General features: G+C 33.2%; 1 protein-coding gene and 1 pseudogene across 1 annotated transcript; one reads left to right on the top strand and one right to left on the bottom strand.

Moving 5' to 3' along the window:
* The first annotated feature begins 754 nt into the window (after positions 1-754).
* Positions 755-2677, top strand: LOC146921147 (xyloglucan O-acetyltransferase 1-like). Its single transcript, XM_085714562.1, has 2 exons — positions 755-1164; positions 1388-2677. Exons 1-2 carry the CDS (start codon positions 939-941, stop codon positions 2473-2475), a joined length of 1314 nt encoding a protein of 437 aa, XP_085570688.1. The 5' UTR covers positions 755-938; the 3' UTR covers positions 2476-2677.
* Positions 2678-5782: 3105 nt separating this feature from the next.
* Positions 5783-7196, bottom strand: LOC146921146 (xyloglucan O-acetyltransferase 1 pseudogene; annotated as a pseudogene).
* Positions 7197-20483: the final 13287 nt, after the last annotated feature.

The following is a 20483-nucleotide window of genomic DNA, read 5'->3' as shown; positions in this document are numbered from 1 at the left end:
CATATGCAAGTGTTTTTAGTCTGTGTTATGTTTAAGCCAATACCAAAAAGAGATTATACTAATCATTATCTTAAATTATCAAATATACTAATCATTATCTTTAAGATGCGGAATAAGTCTTATAACAATGATGCTAAATAAGAAATAGTTCTTAAAAACTTTCCTATAAAAAAAACATAATCTATGACTCACGATTTTATAAATTGTTGATAATTTTTTTTTTGGAAAATTCTATGGTAAAGTTAACACTATAGTATAAAAAATGTAGCGAGTAACACCCCACTGTTTGTACAGTGGCATCAAAAGTTCAGTCCCCATAGTATCATCAATTCATCAGAATAACAAGAATACATTTAATCTAATTTTATCCTACTTGTTTTAAGTGTAACATCCCACAAAGTGCAACACTTAAGACTATCACATAATATCATCAACTCTGTTTGCATGTTAAAGATGCCAACGATAAAATAGTCCCCGTAAGTCCAAGATGTCGCAAGTATTACTAGATGAATTACTATTGATCATTAATCAGTAATCAACAATTTAAAAATGAATCAAACATTAAGATCAAAATTAACTTTTCCAAAAAAGTCAGTTTTCTGACTGCACCATAGAAACTCCTTTTTTTTTGTTTACTAAATTGTTGATAATTTAAAAGCGTTACTCAAGGTAAAAAAAAAAACCAATTAAAACATAATTTATAACTCACGTTTTTATTATAATTTTTTTAGAGATACAACAAGATCCGACAATCATGGAAGAAAGAGATAGTAAAATAAGGTTGAAAGAAAATGAGAGACATAAAAAAAGTGTTGAGACAAAAAATCAATAGGTGTCCTTTCTCTTCCTTTCATGACTCTCTCATAAAGACTCAGTTTTTCTTGCCGACAACACCATAAAACAGTGATTTGAGGCATGAAAGCAAGCTTAGAAATGGTATGAAAATGGGAAGCACAAACCCCTTCAATGATAATCTTCCCTCCTTCAATAAGAAAATTTTTCATTTGACTCTTTATTCATTGCTTCCCATATCCCTTCTTTGTTTATACTTCTTCCTTTTGTCCCTTACTCCTTTTGCACCAACTAAGCTTCTTCATTCTACCACCATTTCCACCTACCACTATTCATCTACTTACTCTTCTCCTCCTTCAACTTCTTTAGTAGGTATATGCATGCTGCATAATTAACTTCTAGTTGAGATTCACATGAACTCTAACTAGCAATTTGAGATCATGCTAGTTGAGATTCACATGTACTCTAACTTCTATTCATCTACTTTAAAAAAACAAAAAAATCATGCTAGTTGAGATTCACATGAAGTCTAACCAGCAATTTGTTACTATTAAGGACTTGGTTTACTAATTTTTATGTAATATATTTTTTGCAGGGAAGAACAAGGTTTATGATTATGAGAAATCATGTGACTATTCAAATGGAGATTGGGTTAGTGACATGAGAGGCCCTATATACAATGTCACCACATGTGGCACAATCAAAGAAAGTGAGAGATGCATCACAAATGGGAGACCTGATTTAGGTTATCTTTATTGGAGATGGAAGCCAAGTGAGTGTAATCTACCAAGGTTTGAACCAAGCACTTTCCTCAATCTCATTAAGAACAAACATATAGCTTTTGTTGGGGATTCTTTGGCTAGGAACCAATTAGAGTCACTTCTTTGCATGTTATCGACTACTTCAACACCTAACCTTGTTTACCAAGATGGCAAGTCCAATAAATTTCGTAAGTGGCACTTTCCTTCTCATAATGCTACCTTTTCTTTGTATTGGTCCCCATTTCTAGTGCATGGTGTTGAAAGATCAAATGAAGGGAATTATTATAATACAATGTTTTTGGATCTTGTCAATGAGAAGTGGGCAAAGGATATTGATCAAATGGACATGATTGTTTTATCAACTGGGCATTGGTTTTTGCTTCCTTCAATTTACTATGAGAGTGATTTAGTTCTTGGTAGCTTGAATTGTCCCGAGTTTAATCATACTCAAATTGATTTTTATGTTCCATTAAGAAAGGCTTTGAGGACTACCCTTAATAGTATAATTGAGAGAAAAGTTGCTAAAGGAAATGGAATTGATGTGATTGTGAAAACATTTTCACCTGCTCATTTTGAAGGTGATTGGGATAAGGCTGGTACTTGTTCAAAGACTAAGCCTTATAGAAAAGAGGAGAAGATCGTTGGAGGAATGGATGGTGAGATTAGAAGGATTGAGATAGAAGAAGTGGAAAGTGCCAAGACAAAAGCTAATAAATTTGAAGGTATTAGTCTTGAGGTGTTGGATGTAACTAAATTGGCATTATTGAGACCAGATGGTCATCCAGGTCCTTACATGAATCCTTTTCCATTTGCAAATGGAGTTCCAAAATATGTACAAAACGATTGTGTTCATTGGTGCTTGCCAGGACCTATAGATACTTGGAATGAGATTTTTGTAGAGATGATGAAGAAGTGGGAGTAACATCCACATAGGGAAGGGTGATGCATTTATCATTTATACTTATTATAACTTACCATTATTTAAATATTCCACTCAGTCATGTGATGGACATTTGCATTATAAATAAAAGAGAATATTTTTTAATTTTGAGATTTCAATGGAAGAATGATCGGTGTATTTTACTGAAAATTTCTGAAAATAATATGTTATGGAATTTCGCAAATTTATCATTTATCATACATCCGTGCAATCTTGCACTAGCTATTACTAGTATTATCGTATTAGAAAATATCATGTTACAACTTCATGAATATTATACATTATAACGCTGAAGACTATACAAGAATTAGGGGGTATGCAGAGCATATATTCGGGTTTAACATAAAATGAAACTAATTTTTTTTTTGTTGGCAAATATAAGAGATTAAAGTGATCAGATCTTTCGAATCAATTAATTCTTGTTGATTGGTAGATTGTACCTATTCTCTACAATTATTCTCCTTGTCTCACAATAAATTAATAAAATAGTTATTGTTAATCCCTTGACTGAGAGCCCTCTTAATACTACAACATCGTAATCCCTTAGGTGAATCCTTAATCTTCAATTTTTTGATCGATCGTTGATTTAAAATCACAATCTAACAATTATCTATCCATAGATTAATCTGTCTGATGCTACTATATCTAAGTCAAAAGCTAGTGTCAATAGTTAATTGATCTCCATGTTCATTTTATATTTGAGCAGACATAAAAAACATTAAGCAGAAATATGCTGAATAATACTAAGATTGCAGTTGCAAGAGTTTATACAATCACATGGTTCAAACAACTTAAATTAAAATCATGTAAAAGAACTAATCAAAAGAAACTAGCTAGACATGATAAAAAAATAAACAACATAGTAATAAAAATAAATCGATAAATTTCTGTCATTGTCGGCATAGCTCCTCGATTTCCTTTCAACCGGTGTTGTTATTGTTTTCCCTTTTTCATGTGCTTTATTGTGCTCTCATGGATTTCTTGTTTTCCTTTCTTACATCACGATCTGAAATGGAACGTGAGGAGTGGTGCCTATATAAATGTGTGGATCTGTATATGGTCTTGTAAGCCGAATAGATCTCTTTTGTTACCACTTAAGTATCCGATCAATTGTGACCCTAAAGTGAAAGATTTAGTACACCGTGATGTTCTTTGGTGGGATGTGAACCTAGTTTGCAACTTGATTTAAGAGAAGATGTTGAGTATGTGTAGAACACACCTAGGGCCATTTTTGAAATTTTGGTGGCCGACGGACAAACATACAAGATGGGTCCTAATAAATAAATAAATAAATAAATTTGAATTCCTAAAGTGTGAAAATAATTTTCTTAAATATGCTAGTTTTTATTATGTTGGTAAATGTGATATTCGATTTTCTAATATATCCTTTTTCAATTAAAATGTATATGGTTTTAACATCAAGAATATCTCAGTTTCTAAGATCATAGATATCTAAACAAAGGATGAAGTGGTCATCATGCCTAGATCAATATTTGATGCAACAAGAACATCTTAATTGTCATCAATGATATTGTCAATATTCAAATTTTTATTAGATTGTTCAACATTATCTTCTTCTAGGGTCAATCCACCATCATTCGATGAGTCTTCTACTCGTTTACAAACAACTTATCTATTTCTCCCTTTTGAGATTTTGTTGCTAATTTTTTCTTCCTTTTTTCACTACCATATACATGTTTGCGCGACAACAAATACGATTAAATAATGAAATAAAGCAAATCAAACAATAACACATGAACCAGGCTCGCAGATGAAGCTGGCGTTGGAACCCTATTTCTTCTTTCTCTTTAAGATAGCGCTGCAACTTTGTCTTTCACTCGTGTGCCTTTCTATTTTTGGTATATACATTCATGTTGTTCCAAATCAGGGATTTGAACTTCTTTTAGTAACATCACGTGATAAATTTTAAACGGGCAAGAACTAAGCATTAAGTATTTTTTATTTAATTTTTCTCAAAATAAGTATTTTTTTAATTGATGGACCCCTAATTTTATATTTTGAGGCCTAAATCTTGAACTTATATTTTAAGGCCTAAGACGGTCGCTCTCCTCGCCCTACCTCAGTTACAACCCTGAACACACCCTTATTGAATTCGATTGTTGAAGATTTGTTATGTTGGTGGCCATCTATAAATCACAATGTAACAAATGGGATGGTGATAGGAGGATCAACAATGGCCATCCGCATAATCGAATCACCAGATCTACTAGGGTCTCTCCTTGTTTGCTATAATGAGTTAGGGTTGAATCCATTGTGTTGTTCTTTTTTGATGTATTACTCGCTAGGGTTGATAAATGTATATGGAATCTTTAACAATTATGTACAAACTCAATTATGGACTTTACTATAAAGCACACTAATGTTGTTGCTTATAATCTAGCTAAATTAGCCGCAAGCATGACTTATCCTCTTGTTTTAGAGTTGAGAGCTACTTGTATTGTTGATGCTATTAATAACTATATGAGATAAATTTGTTTCGTAAAAAAAATAGCTCTATAACTGACCGGACAGAAAACAAGATTAGATTTAAGAATAGCTTTAATAATTATATTTAAGAAAAAGTTTGAAAATAATGTCCATTAAATCATTCAACTTGAATGAAAGAGGCCAGAGGGGGACCCGATATCATGAAATAGCTCACTCTACGTATCTGGAGAATACCAGGTTCGATTCTCAGGAGGAACAACGCTTAGTCAGTGCGCATATCTCTACGCATGAGTCGGATTAGTCGTCCATCTTTAGTAGGTAGGAAACCGGTGCGAAAGCCAAAAAAAAAAAATCTTTATTAAGTATTATTCCCAAAAAAACTTTATTAAGTATTTCTAGATAATATAAACAATATCATTTACATTAGGCATGAAGCGATCATAATCAAAATAAACATAATAAATCATTCCTCGATCATTTTTTTTTAAAAGTTAGCAGTTAAACAAGGAAGAGGATTCCTCGATCAAATTTAACGCACGAGATATGTCTCACATTTAAATTTTTGAATGTTTCTTATTAGAATATCTTTTTTATTAGTCATGTGTCTATTATTAGAAATTTTGCTAATGATTATTCAAGAATTGTATAGGAGACAAATGCATTATCATGAGAATCAAATTGAAGACTATTTTGTGTGTATATAAATCACTGATGAAATGAATGAAAGACACAACCAATAATGTACTTGTCTCTCGTATACAATCATCGACTAATCATTCACAAGTATACACATTAACTCGTAAGATATTCTAACCGTTCTTCCCCTTCTTCATGTATCGAATCATCTCCTCGAGGATCCAATTTGCTTCTTCATCATCTCCAACAAAATCTCATTCCAAGTATCTATAGGTCCTGGCAAGCACCAATGAACACAATCATTTTGTACATATTTTGGAACTCCATTTGCAAATGGAAAAGGATTCATATAAGCACCTGCATGACCATCTGGTCTCAACAATGCCAATTTTGTTATATCAAGCACCTCTAAATTTAATCCAAATTGTTTAGCTTTTGCCTTAGCATTTTCAACTTCCTCTATCTCAATACTTCTTATCTTAGCATCCATCCCTTCAAGTTTCTTCTCCTCATTTCCATATGGCTCTCTCTTTGAACAAGTACCACCTTTATCCCAACCACCTTCAAAATGAGTAGGTGAGTATGTTCTCACAATCACATCAATTTTATTCCCATTAACCATTTTCCTCTCAATTATGCTATTAAGGGTAGTCCTTAAAGCCTTTCTCATTGGAATATAAAATCCAATATCACTATAATTAAATTTAAATTCATGACATCTAAAACAGCCTATAACTGAATCACCTTCATAGTAAATTGAAGGAATGTCCAAAAACCAATGACCAAATGACAACACAATCAAGTCCATTTGATCCATATCCCTTGCCCACATCTCATTTACATGATCCAAATATATTGTATTATATTGTGGCCCATCATTTTTTCTTTGATCACCCTTCACAAGAAATGGTGACCAATAGAATGTCAAGTTTGCATTGTGAGAAGGAAAATACCACTTTGCATAAGAGCCTATATATGGGACAGGTTTAGGTTTTGAAGCAGTAGATAATAAGCAAACAAGGGACTCTATTTGGTTCCTAGCTAAAGAGTCTCCAACAAAAGCTATGCTCATGTTGTTGATGAGTGTAAGAAAAGTGTTTGGTTCAAAAATTGGAAGATCACACTCACTTGGTTTCCATCTCCAATATAGGTAGCTTGAGTCAGGTCTTCCATTGATGATGCAATTCCGACTTTTCTTGATCTCACTACATGTTGTTCCATTATACAAAGGGTCTCTCTTGTCATTAATCCAATTGCCATTGAAATAGTCACATGATTTCTCATGAGGTTTTTCCTTTTCTGTCAAACATTAAAAAAAAAATATGTATAGTGAATTGATGAATAAAAACAAGATTTAAAAAAAATTCGGTGGTGCAATTTGATGCATCATCGAAGTTTACTTGTTGACATGACATCAAAGTTTTTGAAATATGGGTTACCATATCGTGACTAAAATTAATTTGATAAGAGAAGAAAGTGATGTAACACGTACTTGGATCATCTTCCGTGAAGTTTCCATCGGAGGAGGACTGAGGCTCATCTCCACTATTCAATTTCGTTTTAATTATTGAAACTGCATGTGGTACAAAAAGACAATAGTTGAGATTAGGGGTGGGCATGGTTCGGTCTGGGATGAAAACCGAACCAAACTGAACTATTTGCTAAATTTAAAATAACTGAACTGAACCGAATAGTTTGTTTCGAACTGAACTGTTTTAAACCGAACTGAACTGTTCTGAACTGTTATTATTGAAACTGTTGAAAAAAATATTAAAAAAAAACAAACGAAATCGAATTTTAGTTTCCGATCAGTTCAGCGGTTCAGTTTGATTTTTTGCCTACCCCTAGTTGAGATTACACGCGAGAAAACTTTTATAGGAGAAGATCTCTTCCAGGTAAGACACTCCCAAAATTTTCTTATAAAGTATCTCTAAAGTGACACACACAAACAAAAAAGAACTTTGAATTGTACATAGAAGATTAGTTCATAATATATATTTGTCCCCTCAAAAATATCGATCAAATTCTAACACTAACATAATTCTCTATAATTTCAAAGATCACACTAAATCTGCAATTTGGAACATATGATATAAACACAGAACATGGAATTCAATATACACTAGCAAACGTACATTGCTAGTGAATTTACCTTTTCTCAAAGGAGGGGAAGCAGAAAGTGAAGATTGTTGAGGGATGGGAGTGAAAAATGGAGTAAATGAGTTGAAGTAAAAGAATAGACAAATTAGAGCTATAGGTAGCAAAGCATAGAAAATTGAGGGCACAAATGTTTTGGTGAGTTTTTCTTTGAATGTGTTTGTAATTGTTACCATCTTCTTTCAAAGTGTTTTCCTATTGTCCCTTTTGGCTTTGTTCTATGGTACTCCTTCGGTTCAATAGTACGTGCTAACATTAATTGAAACTGGGTTGAATTCAAGTTACTCCTTATGATTTAAATTAAATTCTTTCAACGTTATTTTTCTATCTCTTTCTTCCATGATTGTTGGATCTTGTAGTATATCCAGAAAATTTTCTAATAAAAGCGTGAATCATACATAAATTATATTTTGGTATTTTTTTGACTATGACTAATGCTTTTAAATTATCAACAATTTATAAAAACGTGAGTCATAGATTATACTTTTAAGAACTATGAAGCATTTGGTTAAAAAAAATGAAGTATTTCTTATTGAGCATCATTTTTATAAAACTTATTCAGCATCTTAAAGATAATCACTACTACATTACATAAAATAAAAGACACATTTACGAACACAAACACAAAAATTTGTTATCAACTAATTATTTGACATATACTATTAGAAATATGATTGTTTTCTAAGCAATAGACCCCTTCAGTGTAAGGTCCAAGAAATGTCCAAGAAGGGTCTGTTTGATCGAAACTTTATTTTTCTATCTATTTCTTCCATGATTGTTGGATCTTGTTGTATCTCTACAATACAAAAATTCTAAAAACGTGAGCTATAAGTTATATTTTGGTATTTTTTTTTTTTACCATGACTAATGCTTTTAAATGATTGCTAAATGTAATTTACTAGTGTTAGATTCTTTTTGTAGTAAATTTACTTGGCAAGCTAAATGTAGAGGCGGTCAGTTGGTTTCACGAAGATTGGATTAGAGGGTTATGTGATATTGAGTGGAGAATGCGGTTTCCTAAGGCAACTATTGAACACATAGTTCTAAGTCAATCAGACCATAATCCTATCTTATTACGTTGTTGTACAGGGGTTTCATCAAGTGTAGGGAGACCATTTAGGTTTCAAGCAGCTTGGTGTACACATGAAAATTATCATGAGATTGTGAAACAAGAATGGAGGAAGGATACATGTAATATTCCAGTTTCCCTAAAAAATGTAATGGATGAGTCTCAAGTTTTCAATAAGGAGGTATTTGGTAATATATTCAGGAAAAAAAAAGAGAGTACGAAGCTAGATTACAAGGAATTCAGAAATCTCTAGAATGAGTGGATTCAGCGTCCCTCCTTATTCTTCAACAAAAGCTTCTAAAAGAGTATGAAGAGGTCCTTTTTCAGGAGGAGACCTTTGGTTTCAAAAGTCTAGGGAGAAGTGGGTTAGACTGGGCAATCGTAACACACCCTTTTTTCATACTCAAACAGTCGTTCGTCGGAAGAGAAACAAGATTCACGATATTACATTGCCTTCTAGAGAATGGTGTACAGACAATGACATCTTGAAGTTAGAAGCTCTAAGGTATTTCAAAAACTTATTTTGTACTAAAGAGCAACTTATTCCATCTCCTATTTCTCTTAGTCAATTTGCTCTAGATAATGAGCAGAAGCATAGACTTATGTCCACAGTCACTAAAAAAGAGGTGTATCAAGCTCTTATGAGCATGAAATCATACAAAGCTCCTGGGCCAGATGGTTTTCAACCCATTTTCTACAAGATGTTCTGGGGGTATATTGGTGATGATGTTTTGAAGTTTGTGAAGACTGCGTTTGAGACCGGATCCATTGACCCACAAGTTGCTGAATCCCTCATGATATTACCCCCTAAGGTTGATAACATCATTTAAGGAATTTCGGCCTATAAGTTTATGTAATGTCACTTGCAAATTGGTTTCGAAAGTTCTTGTAAACCGATTAAGTCTTATGCTTATTGATATTGCGAGCCTTTTGCAGAGTAGTTTTATTCCAGGGAGGGGTACTGTTGATAATGACATCGTCCTTCAAGACTTTATCTATCACATGCGAAAGTCGAAGAAGAAGAACGGAGATGTTATATATAAGCTTGATTTAGAGAAGGCGTATGATCGAGTGGATTGGACTTTTTTTGCGTGAAACCCTCCAATACTTTGGTTTTCCTTCTATCATTATTTCTCTTATAATGAGTAGCATTTCAGCTACCTCGGTATCTTTGTTGTGGAATGGGAGTAGGATTGAGCATTTTCAACCTCTTCGTGGTCTTCGTCAAGGGGATCCACTATCACCATATCTTTTTTGTACTTTGCATAGAGAGACTTGGAGATATGATTGAAAAAGCAGTTCAAGAAGGGAACTGGCACCCTCTTCACATTACCACTGAAGGGCCGAGAATATCTCACTCATTCTTTGCAGATGATATGCTTCTGTTTGTGAAAGCCAAACCTTCCCAGGCACAATTTATTTCCATCCTCTTAAATAATTTTTGTTCTCTTTCAGGTCTGAAAATTAGTTTGAAGAAATCAAGAGCTTATGTGTCCAAAGGAGTTAGTAGATTCATAAAAGATTCTCTTGAAAGTATCACTAATATTACATTCACTGACCGCTTGGAGAATTATTTGGGATTCAAGATGAGATATGGACGTACAAAGAAAGAAGATTTCCTACATATCCAAGATAAAGTAGCCTCTAAGCTTGCTTCTTGGAAAGGAAGGCTTTTGAATAAGCTTGGAAGATTCACCCTTGCTAAGCCTGTGCTTACTTCACTTTCAGCATATACTATGCAAATTTATGGTATCCCCAATATCCTTGCGAAACTCTAGATAAGATGGTCCGAAATTTCATTTAGAATGGGGAAAACGACCGAGGCATGCACATGGTTCGTTGGAACAAGATCACAAAATCTGGGAAGCTTGGAGGTCTAGGAGTCGGCCAGCTTGATTACAAAACACAAATTTGTTGGGAAAACTTATTTGGAGTCTCGTGCAATCAGCCAAGAAGTTATGCGTGTCCATCCTTGCTGATAAATACTTGAAAGAGAGTAATATGTTTTTAGAAAAAGCAAAAACAGGTTCACCAATTTGGAATGAAATCCTCAAAACTCATAATGTGTTAGAAGATGGTTTCACCTATAAAATTGGAGATGGAGATACAAATATGTGGTTCCATTCTTGGATCGTCAAACATCCTCTTATTAATGTGGTACAAAATATCTCTCCGGATCATTTATGCCTCAAAATTAAGGATCTATGGGATAATGGGGAAAGCATCATTGTGGAGCCAAATCTTCCCCTATCTCCTGAAATTGTTGCCTCAGTACAGGAATTAAAACCAACCATAATTACCTCATTTGCTGACACTTGGGTGTGGAAAGATAATTTAAATGGAGAATACACAACAAAAAGTGCGTATAACTAGCCCTTATCTCGGAGGGATAGTATTGTCTCACTGGAGAAATGGAATTGGATTTGGAAGTTACCACTTTTAGCTAGTGTGCAATTTTTTATCTAGCAGGTTTGTCATAACTCTATTCCAACCAAGTATGTCATACACCGTCGAGGGGTGAATGTTTCTGCTACATGTCCATGTTGTAATGGGGAAGATCAATCTATTCTTCATTGCCTCATCATTTGTCCAAGAGCTGTTGCAGTGTGGTCGGCATGTGGATTCCCCGACGTGTCTTCATTGTGCGCTAATAATCTCTTGAGTAATATGAGAGATATCATGCAAATGTTATTAAGTAAGATAGGGAGTGTCGCCCATATCATAATGTGGAACCTGTGGTGCACTCGCAACAAGTTGGTGTTTAATGGTATCCAACCAATTGTTTCAACTACAGTTTCAACTTTTTATTCGCAATTGCAAGTTTGACAGCGGGTATTTGACAATACTATTTCAACAGCACTAGTTAGGCCCAGTCATGAAGTATGTTGGCAACATGGCGATAATGATACAATGATTCTTAATGTAAATGGCATCGCTTTAACTAACCCAGGTAAAGCAGGATATGGCAGATTGGTTAGGAATTTTGAGGGAAAATTTCAATTTGCCTTCTATGGTAGTGTTGGGTTGTCCAATATTTTGCATGTAGAAATTCATGCCATTATGATTGGGATTAAGCTTTGCTGGGAGGATGGTTATAAAAAAAACTGGTTTATTTTTCTGACTCTCTTCATGTGATGCACTTCGTATCAAAGGAGGTGTCGAGGCTTCATCACTATGCAAACCTCTTGGAACGCACTCGGATGTATTTGGATAAGGAGTTGGATATTTCCATTCATCATATTTTTTGAAAAGGAAACTCTTGCGCGGTTATACTTGCAAAACCAGGTGCTAATCATTCAGAGTCTCTAGTGATGGTACATCAACCAGTATCATGTCTATCCTCAGCTTTACTAGCTGATGCTATGGGAGTGTTCTTTATTAAGACATAGTTTTTCTTTGATTCTTTTTCTTTTGTTTTTTTTTCTCTTCTCTCAGGTAAACAAAAAAAATTATCAACAATTTATGAAACGCAAGTCATAGATTATGCTTTTTTAATAGGAAACACTTTTTTATCTTGAGGCCCATCCATTTGAGAGGTCTGGCTCGGTTGAGCTCTTTGCACTCCCCAAAGAACGGCCCTGTTCACAAAATTGAGCTCTTTCCAGCATTTTCAGTGGTGTATTCCAGAACCATCTAATCCCATATTTCCTTCGCTTCCTTGTATGAGAGGTAGAGATCAATTAACTCATTAGATAAGGTACTCATGATAGTGTAACGACATACCTTATTTGCATGATTCCATGTGTCAACTTATTTCGGTGTTGATGAAGATGGTGGCCTTAAGTTGGTGAGGGCTGAAGCGACACCATGTAAGTCGAGTGTTGGGCTGACCCGCTCCTGCCACCTTCGAAAATTCTGACCAGCAAATACTTCAATCTTTGAAACATCAGGAAATGGTTTGGCATAGTTGATAGTCGGTACAACAAGATTTTGTTGTTGATCTTTTGGAGCATGGAGTGTAACAGCCCGATTTTCGTTAGATTTATTTTATTATTTATTTATGTGTGTTATATGTGCTCTTATGTGATTAATTACCTCTGTGTGTATTTTTGGTTGGGAATTGTAGAATTCGGTGTTAGAGGGGTATTTTAGTCATTTTGGGCTCAGGGGTATTTTGGTCATTTTACGAGTAGGGGTAATTTTGTAATTTTGTTGAGAATTATTTTTAATGCTTAGTGAGAGTGGGTATTTTACTAAGTAGTAGAGAGAGTGTATTAATTATTTTATTTACCGGTAAGTGATCGTTAGTGTTATATTTTACCGTTAAGTGAGTAGTAACATTTTGGATTAGAATAGAAATGGGTTAGGCCCATTAAGGTGTGGTGAGTTAAGCCCAATTAAGTAAAGTCTATTTAAACACTAGTGTTAGTAGTGAAATAGGGTTTTTGCCAACAATTGTCATTTGGGAGAAGAGGAAGAAAGAGATAGAGATAGAGAGAAGATAAGGGTTTGAAGAGGAGATCTCAAGGAGGCTAGAGGGAGCTAGAGAACCAAGCTTTGGGAGCTAAAGTGAAGCTTTAGTTGGTGTTGAGGATAATTAAGGTAAGGGGGTTAGAATTCAAGCATAATTAATAGTTATTGTTCTTCCCTAATTCTTTGGTTAAGTGGTTAATTTGATTTTTAGATGTAGAAATTCGAACTTAGTTTTGAGGGTATGATTCTATGCATGAATTGATTGATAATTGTGTTGTTGTTGTTGAATTTGCATGACAAAATGGGTTTATATACATATAACATGTTCTTGAGTGAAATAGATGATGAATTATGTTGTAGTTGTTGAATTGATGGTAAATTCATGATTGATTGTTGTTGTTGATGTTGTGAGGTGTTTTTGTTGATGAATTGAACCTTGGGTACTCATAATATTGAGCTTGTGATGACTTGTGTAATTTATTTGAGGTTTTCATGTAAATGGGTCAAATGATGGTTTTTGTTGTAAGGATGTTTTGATGCAAGTTTTACATGATTTTGAGTGTCTATTCATGTTTAAAAATGTTTAAACAAACTTTGGGATCAAATTTGAGCTTTGGGAAGTCAAAATCGGGGTTTTGGGGTGAAAAAGTGAGTTTTTCTCGTAACAGAACTGTCCCAACTCGCCACAGCGAGTGGGAGGCGAGTTGGAGGCGAGCAGGAGGTGCTTCCTGTGAGCTTACTTGCCTCGCGAGTAGATTTACTCGTCGTGGCGAGCTGCACAGTGGCAGCATCCCCTATTTCGCGTTCTTGCGTCTTTTTCACTCGTTTCTGTTTTGAATTGGTTTTCGGTGTAAACATGAAAGTTGTAGATAATTTTGTTAGCTTTCCAATGACTTTGGTTTGACTTGAAAATGATTTTTGGTTTTTGAATTATGAGGAAAATACTCCAAGGAGGTCTTAGAGAAAATTTTACGAAAAATCCGCATAACTATTTCTAAGTCGACCCAAACCTTATGGATTGTTTCCAAACTTTGAAACTTGAGTTTTATGAGTTCAATTATGGTGTTTAATGGCATTTACTCTATGACATGATGGATCTAACTTGTTGTACTTAGAAAATGGGAAATTCTTTGAAAAATGATAATTGAGACGAACTTTGTGATTTTCATGATTTCATTATGTTTAGCCGGTGAAACGCCAAGGTATCCTCTACTGCACCTATATGTAGCCTAGAGGTATACTTAGTTGAGGCATTGTATCTTATTTACTTGGTTTGGTTCAATAATTTTGATGGTTTTGAAAATGAGATAAGCTAGACGAATGTTGTTAAAAACGGTTCCTTTGGACCAATTGCCTTGTGAATCTCTTGTGAACGATTTTATATGATCAATTGAGAATGTATGACTGGTTGTGAAGGTTGAATATGATAATTGTCATAAAAGATGTATTTATCTACTTTGCTTGTTTTATGAGAAGTATGTGGAATTGTTGTGAGATATAGTGTAGTTGATGATGACTTATGTGATAATGCCTCATATGTGAATGGTGAAATGTGAATGTGTGTGGACATGAATACTTGATAATGCTAATGTTGTTGAATTGATCAATGTAATTGGAGGTGTACTTTTACATTATCGTTGATAGTTGTATGTTAAAGTTGTGCATTTTCGGGTCGTTGTTGTATGTCCATGCATCATAACATATGGGTTAGTTGTGAAATGTAAAAGGAGGTGTACTTTTACATAGTAAGAGGAGGTGTACTCTTACTTAGATGTGCGGTTGGCATCTATTGTTGTTGTATGGTACCACATGCATGTATGTGTCGAGTATAGGCGCATTGCATATCAAAATGAAATCTTGATTTGATACTTGAATGTTGTATGTCGGTGGCAAATATATGTTGCTTGTAATATTTGGATTGGTTGAATGAATATGTGGAAATTATTGAGATTAATTGACTTCTTTGTATCCAATTATTATTCCTTAATTATGATTGATGTAATACTAACCTCTAGTGGTTTTGACCGCCTACCTGTCTGTATGGATGGGTAGACGCTGTGCAGGAGTAGTCCGTTGCGGTGAGTGCTTGGATAGCTTGAGTTAGCCTCCGCTATCATTTTGGAGTTTAGTTTAGGGCTCTGATTAGGTCGAGTCGGTGTCCCTTTCTTTTGTTGGATTTTTATTTTTGTTGAGGTGTACTCATTGTTGAGACTTTGGAGAATTTTATGTTGATGTCGGTGTATGACCATGGCATATGTATTGTTTTGATTTGGGAGATGTATGATATTATCCGCTGTGACTGATGAGATATTATTTATATATGCATGACTGTTGTTATTTTGGTTTAGACGTAGCGTCTAATTCTTGAATATTTTCTATATTCGCATGTTTTATTGCTTTAATAGAGTTAGGGCGTTAGATGGAGCATCGATTTTGGGAGGCGGAACTTGAGAGGTGTTGTTTGAATTGTCTTTGTTAGCCTTTTGAGAAGTTCCTTGAGATTGTTTTTTGAACAATGCTACGAAGACCTGCAAAACAAAAACAATGAGATGATCTGAGACGTGTTGAATGTGTTGTCCTCAAGGATTTTCTGCGTGTAGACCGCTAATCCTCTAGGATATGACAGACCCTTCTCGGCAAGCCGTGGATTCAGAACTGACAAGATATATTATGTGACAGGAAGTGTAACCCAGAAAATGCGGTTAAGTTTCATTCAAAGTATTTGGGGGACGTCTACTTTTTTTGGTAGCTCTAAGCATATCATCTTTTCAATTTTGTCCAAGATAAGGTGTAGAAAAAGCTGAAAAGAAAAAGTTCTATCAACCGTTGGGAGAATTTTTTTTATCAAACAAACCCTTCAATGGTTTAAGAAATTTCTACGTATATGATGAGTTATTTTCTACTTCATGAGTTTATGTGAGCATATTTATGGCATCGATCATGTCTATACATTTCGATATTAATGTATAACAATTTCAGTGTCAATGGTGTATCTTTCAAAAAAAAAAAATGTCAATGGTGTAGTAGTTACTCCCTCCGTCCCAAATTGTATTACGTTTTGGGCATTTCACACATATTAAGAAATATAATTAATATTGTGCGGGAAAGAGATATTATGAGTTGTTTTACAAAATTGTCCTTAATAAATGATATGGGAAAGATAAATGAATGAATTGAAAAAAGAGAGAGTAACAAATAGTTAAGGATATAATAGGAAAAGTAACATTAATATTTCATTTGTAATGTAAAGCGACGTATAATTTGGGACAATTTTTTTTTTTTTAAGTGACATACAATTTGGGAGGGAGGGAGTAATTTTTACATATATTGATGATATATAAAATTAGGGTTATGCTAACAAGTGTTCTTAGGGTACTAGTTAAGAACTCAAAGAAATAAATTATAAATTTAATGTACAAAAAATTCATTTTTAAAGTTTCAAGGTGTTGAATACATCATTCCTAAAATAAATTTACTCTTTTAAACTTCTTAACAAGTGGCATTTTCCTTAATTTATTACAAATATAATATCAAAATTTATACATGCGATAGTAACTATTAATTAAATGTTTGGGTGATTTTGGGTTCATTGCACAAGGTTATATATCACCCTCGGAGTATTTTCAAAGCACGGACTAACAAAATATCAGGACAAAATTGGGATATCAATTTTATAAGCAATGAGTATTCAAAATATAATCTCAAAACATGACTAAGTTAAATGAATTATGGATTCATGTGAAGGTGACAAGCAAAGTCTGAAATTTTTACACGCTTTTTCGTAAGTGTTTATATATATATATATATATATATATATATATATATATATATATATATATATGAGAGAGGATCCATTGACACCAAATCTTAAGCGTTCATTTCTTTTAATCTAAAGGTCAATAATTATTCATCAAAATCTTAATGTGGGCATTTAGTATTTCATATCTCCTTTCCTAAAAATCCTCTTGTTTCCTAAACGAGACTTGTCTTCTCCATAATGATACATCATGTACCAGCACCATATTATCTTACAAAAGAATCAGTTCATGGTTGTTAAATTATTTTTTGTTTATCCTTCGCATGAATCAAACATTAGTTAGCATGTATATTTTTTTGACATAAACCTTAAATCTAAGTTTGACACCATCGGTCTCTTATTCCAAATAAAAATTACATCTTCTCCATTTTAATTTAAAATATGGGAATTTTATCAATGAGGGAGAATTACGATTTATTCAATAAAATTCTATTTTAAAATGATGATTATCAATATAGTGGATTATTTTTAGAGACTCAATTGCCAAACCTAAAATCCCACAAATACAATAAAACTCATCAAAAATACCCCTATAATCATAGATTCACTAACTTCCTCTCAGGTTGCTATTGTTTTCATAAATTTGCTATTATATGCTTTATTGGTATGACACACCTTTTGTTCTTGCAAGAGGACCACAAATATTTTTTAAGAGGTACCTCGTCCTTAGACAATGAATTTTTATGACATTAGAAAAGATTAAAAACTAGGAAATCAAATAGAAGAACCAATAGGAGCAGGATACACTTGAAAGAAGAACCAAAGAGAGATAAGCAACCGAACATAAAAACGTAACGGGAGAGAAGCAATTAAATAGAACCAAACCCAACAAAATCAAACCAAATCCAACCAACCCAAACAAAATCAAATTAACACAAAGTGAGAAGAACCAAACTATCGAGGAGACTCTCTAAAAAGAAAAAAAAAACCCAAACCAAATCGAAAAAGCAATAAAATTGCGTGTAAAAATATAAGCACTCATACCGAAAAATGAAGAAGCTAAGCAACGTTGAAATAGATTAGAAACCACAATGCCAAAAATAAAACCATGATCCACCTAATCAGTCGCAAAACGATAACTGAATAAAAAAAAGGCTTAATTACATTTTTGGCCCCCTAAGTTTTCCAAAGTTGTGATTTTGGCCCCCTAAAAAAAACAACTCTTTCCAAGCCCCCTAAGTTTACTTTATGTTGCAATTTTAGCCCCTCATGGCAATTTTAGCCCCCTGAGTTTATTTTTTGACTCGAAATTAGGGGGCATGGAAAGTAAACTTAGGGGGCTAAAATTGCCATGACGGGCTAAAATTGCTACAGAAAGTAAACTCAGGGGGCTTGAAAAGAGTTGTTTTTTTTAGGGGGCCAAAATCACAATTTTGGGAAACTTAAGGGGCCAAATGTGTAATTAAGCCTAAAAAAAATCAATGAGTTTTAAAATGACAACTGGGCGATTGCAAAATAATAACCCACAAGAAAATCACAAATACATACAGGTTGCATTGGAAAATGTTCTGTGTACATTCCATGTGAATCTAGTATTTCTCTCAAAAAAACATGAATCTAGTAATCCATTTATGTAACAATTTTCACAAAGTATATGTGCCTTTAACTTTTCAATAACCAATTTCTTTCTTTAGAATCCTTAAATAATACCCATAATAAACTCATAAGCAAGACCACAATAGTACTATTTTTATCAAGAAGAAAGTACCAAAAAAGAGAATAAATCATTAACTAATTTTGATAATAGCACACACTTTCCAATTTAGTCATTAAAATATACTAGTTATCTCTAAACAATATAAAACCTATGAGTTTTGTCCGTAAAATATATAAAAAGTTATCAATTTCGTCTTTGACATCATAATAACAATGACTAATTTAATGATTTTAATTTAGTTTAAGGACCACAAAAGAAAGAGTAATAGTTCAAGAATATGGTAATTTAAGGGTTTGATATAGTGTTAAAAAGACAAGTCTTGAATCTTAGAGGTATAATGTTAGAGCTATAAGTCTTGAATCTTATTGAACTGAAATGGCTTGTTTGCCTTGAACTTAGACATCATTCTCTTACCCTAAATTTTTATTAGAAAAAAAATGATGATTTATTGAAGAAAAAAATAGTACTTTTCCCAAAAAATAACTTATTCTTAAAGCTTATTAGGTCTTGCCATCACTTAACCTAATTTTTTCCCTCTAATTCTATTGCATTAATTGTTAATCACTTTAACCCTAAACAATTTTCCCTCCTTCTATTTGTCAAATTTGAATTTCAAATTTTGCATTAAAACTTGCCCACTTTCTCTCCCTTAATAACTACTCTTTGACCAATTTTATTCTCAATATAAAGGGTATCATATTTCCAAATCTCTCATGTTTATTGCTCCTCCTCACCCTATTATTCTCTCTCTTTTCAGTCACTCTTTCTTCTTCATTCCGTTTGTTAGTGACTATTCTTACTCCCTAGAGTGCTTATATATAGGGTCGAAGGGAGTATATTAGACCGCATAATATAGGTAAAGATGATTAAAAGTTGGATGATTATCATGTGCTTACGTGAATTGATTGCTGAATATTTTTCATTCAATATTCAAGTTATTTTGGGCATTGATCTATCACATGCCAATCTGTTTTAAGAAAATTGGTTGGTTTATATAATTTGAGGTTGTTTACATTTTTTGAATTTTCATATTATCAAATTCCATTTTTACTTTTTTGCAACTCTAATTTGCATATATACTAATATGTTGCTTTCTTTGAGGGAATAATTTGCATATATAAGTTTGCATATATAACTTCCATATTATCCAATTCCATTTTTACTTTTTTACAACTCTAATTTGCATATTTAATTTTTGAGTAGGTTCAATGTGGAATTTTGTAATTTTGGATTTTTTAATTTCAAATCGAATAATAATGATCTGAATTCTTTTTATTTTAAAATTATAACTCTAATAAAAAAATTCAAAGATGATTAGTGTTATACAGTAGCTTTTTTCAGCGATAAATTTCGTTTTTGTTGCATTTTATATCAAATTAGTATAGCTTATAAGACCCGTGCGGCGCACGGGTCAACAATCTAGTTATAATAAAAGAAGACATTAAGTATGTTTTTAAGTGGTTTCTAAGGTGAAAGATCAATTAGGTCCCTCATCAGTGAACCATAAAGAAATAATTGTTAGATGTAAAAGTAAAGGGAAATTTTAACCAGTAAGAAACTTTAATAGTAAATTTTTATGAAAATATGTGTATTTATGTATTAAAAGGTGTAATATTTAACTTTTTGAAAAAACAACTTTTAAATTTAAGGTCTTTAAAGATAGTTCTAGATTGTAACCAAAAAAAGATAGTTCTAGATACACTCCTTAACAAGGCTCATAATGGTTAGGATTTGTTGATAAAAAACTTGCTTGAAAGTAAAAACAAGAACACCTTGTACCAAAAAAAAAAAAT

This window comes from Medicago sativa, chromosome 5, assembly GCF_051527215.1.
Source record: "Medicago sativa cultivar Bolivia chromosome 5, Bolivia_mono, whole genome shotgun sequence".
Taxonomy (NCBI): domain Eukaryota; kingdom Viridiplantae; phylum Streptophyta; class Magnoliopsida; order Fabales; family Fabaceae; genus Medicago; species Medicago sativa.
Note: the sequence above shows the minus strand (reverse complement) of the source record. Positions and strands in the feature narration are given on the sequence as shown.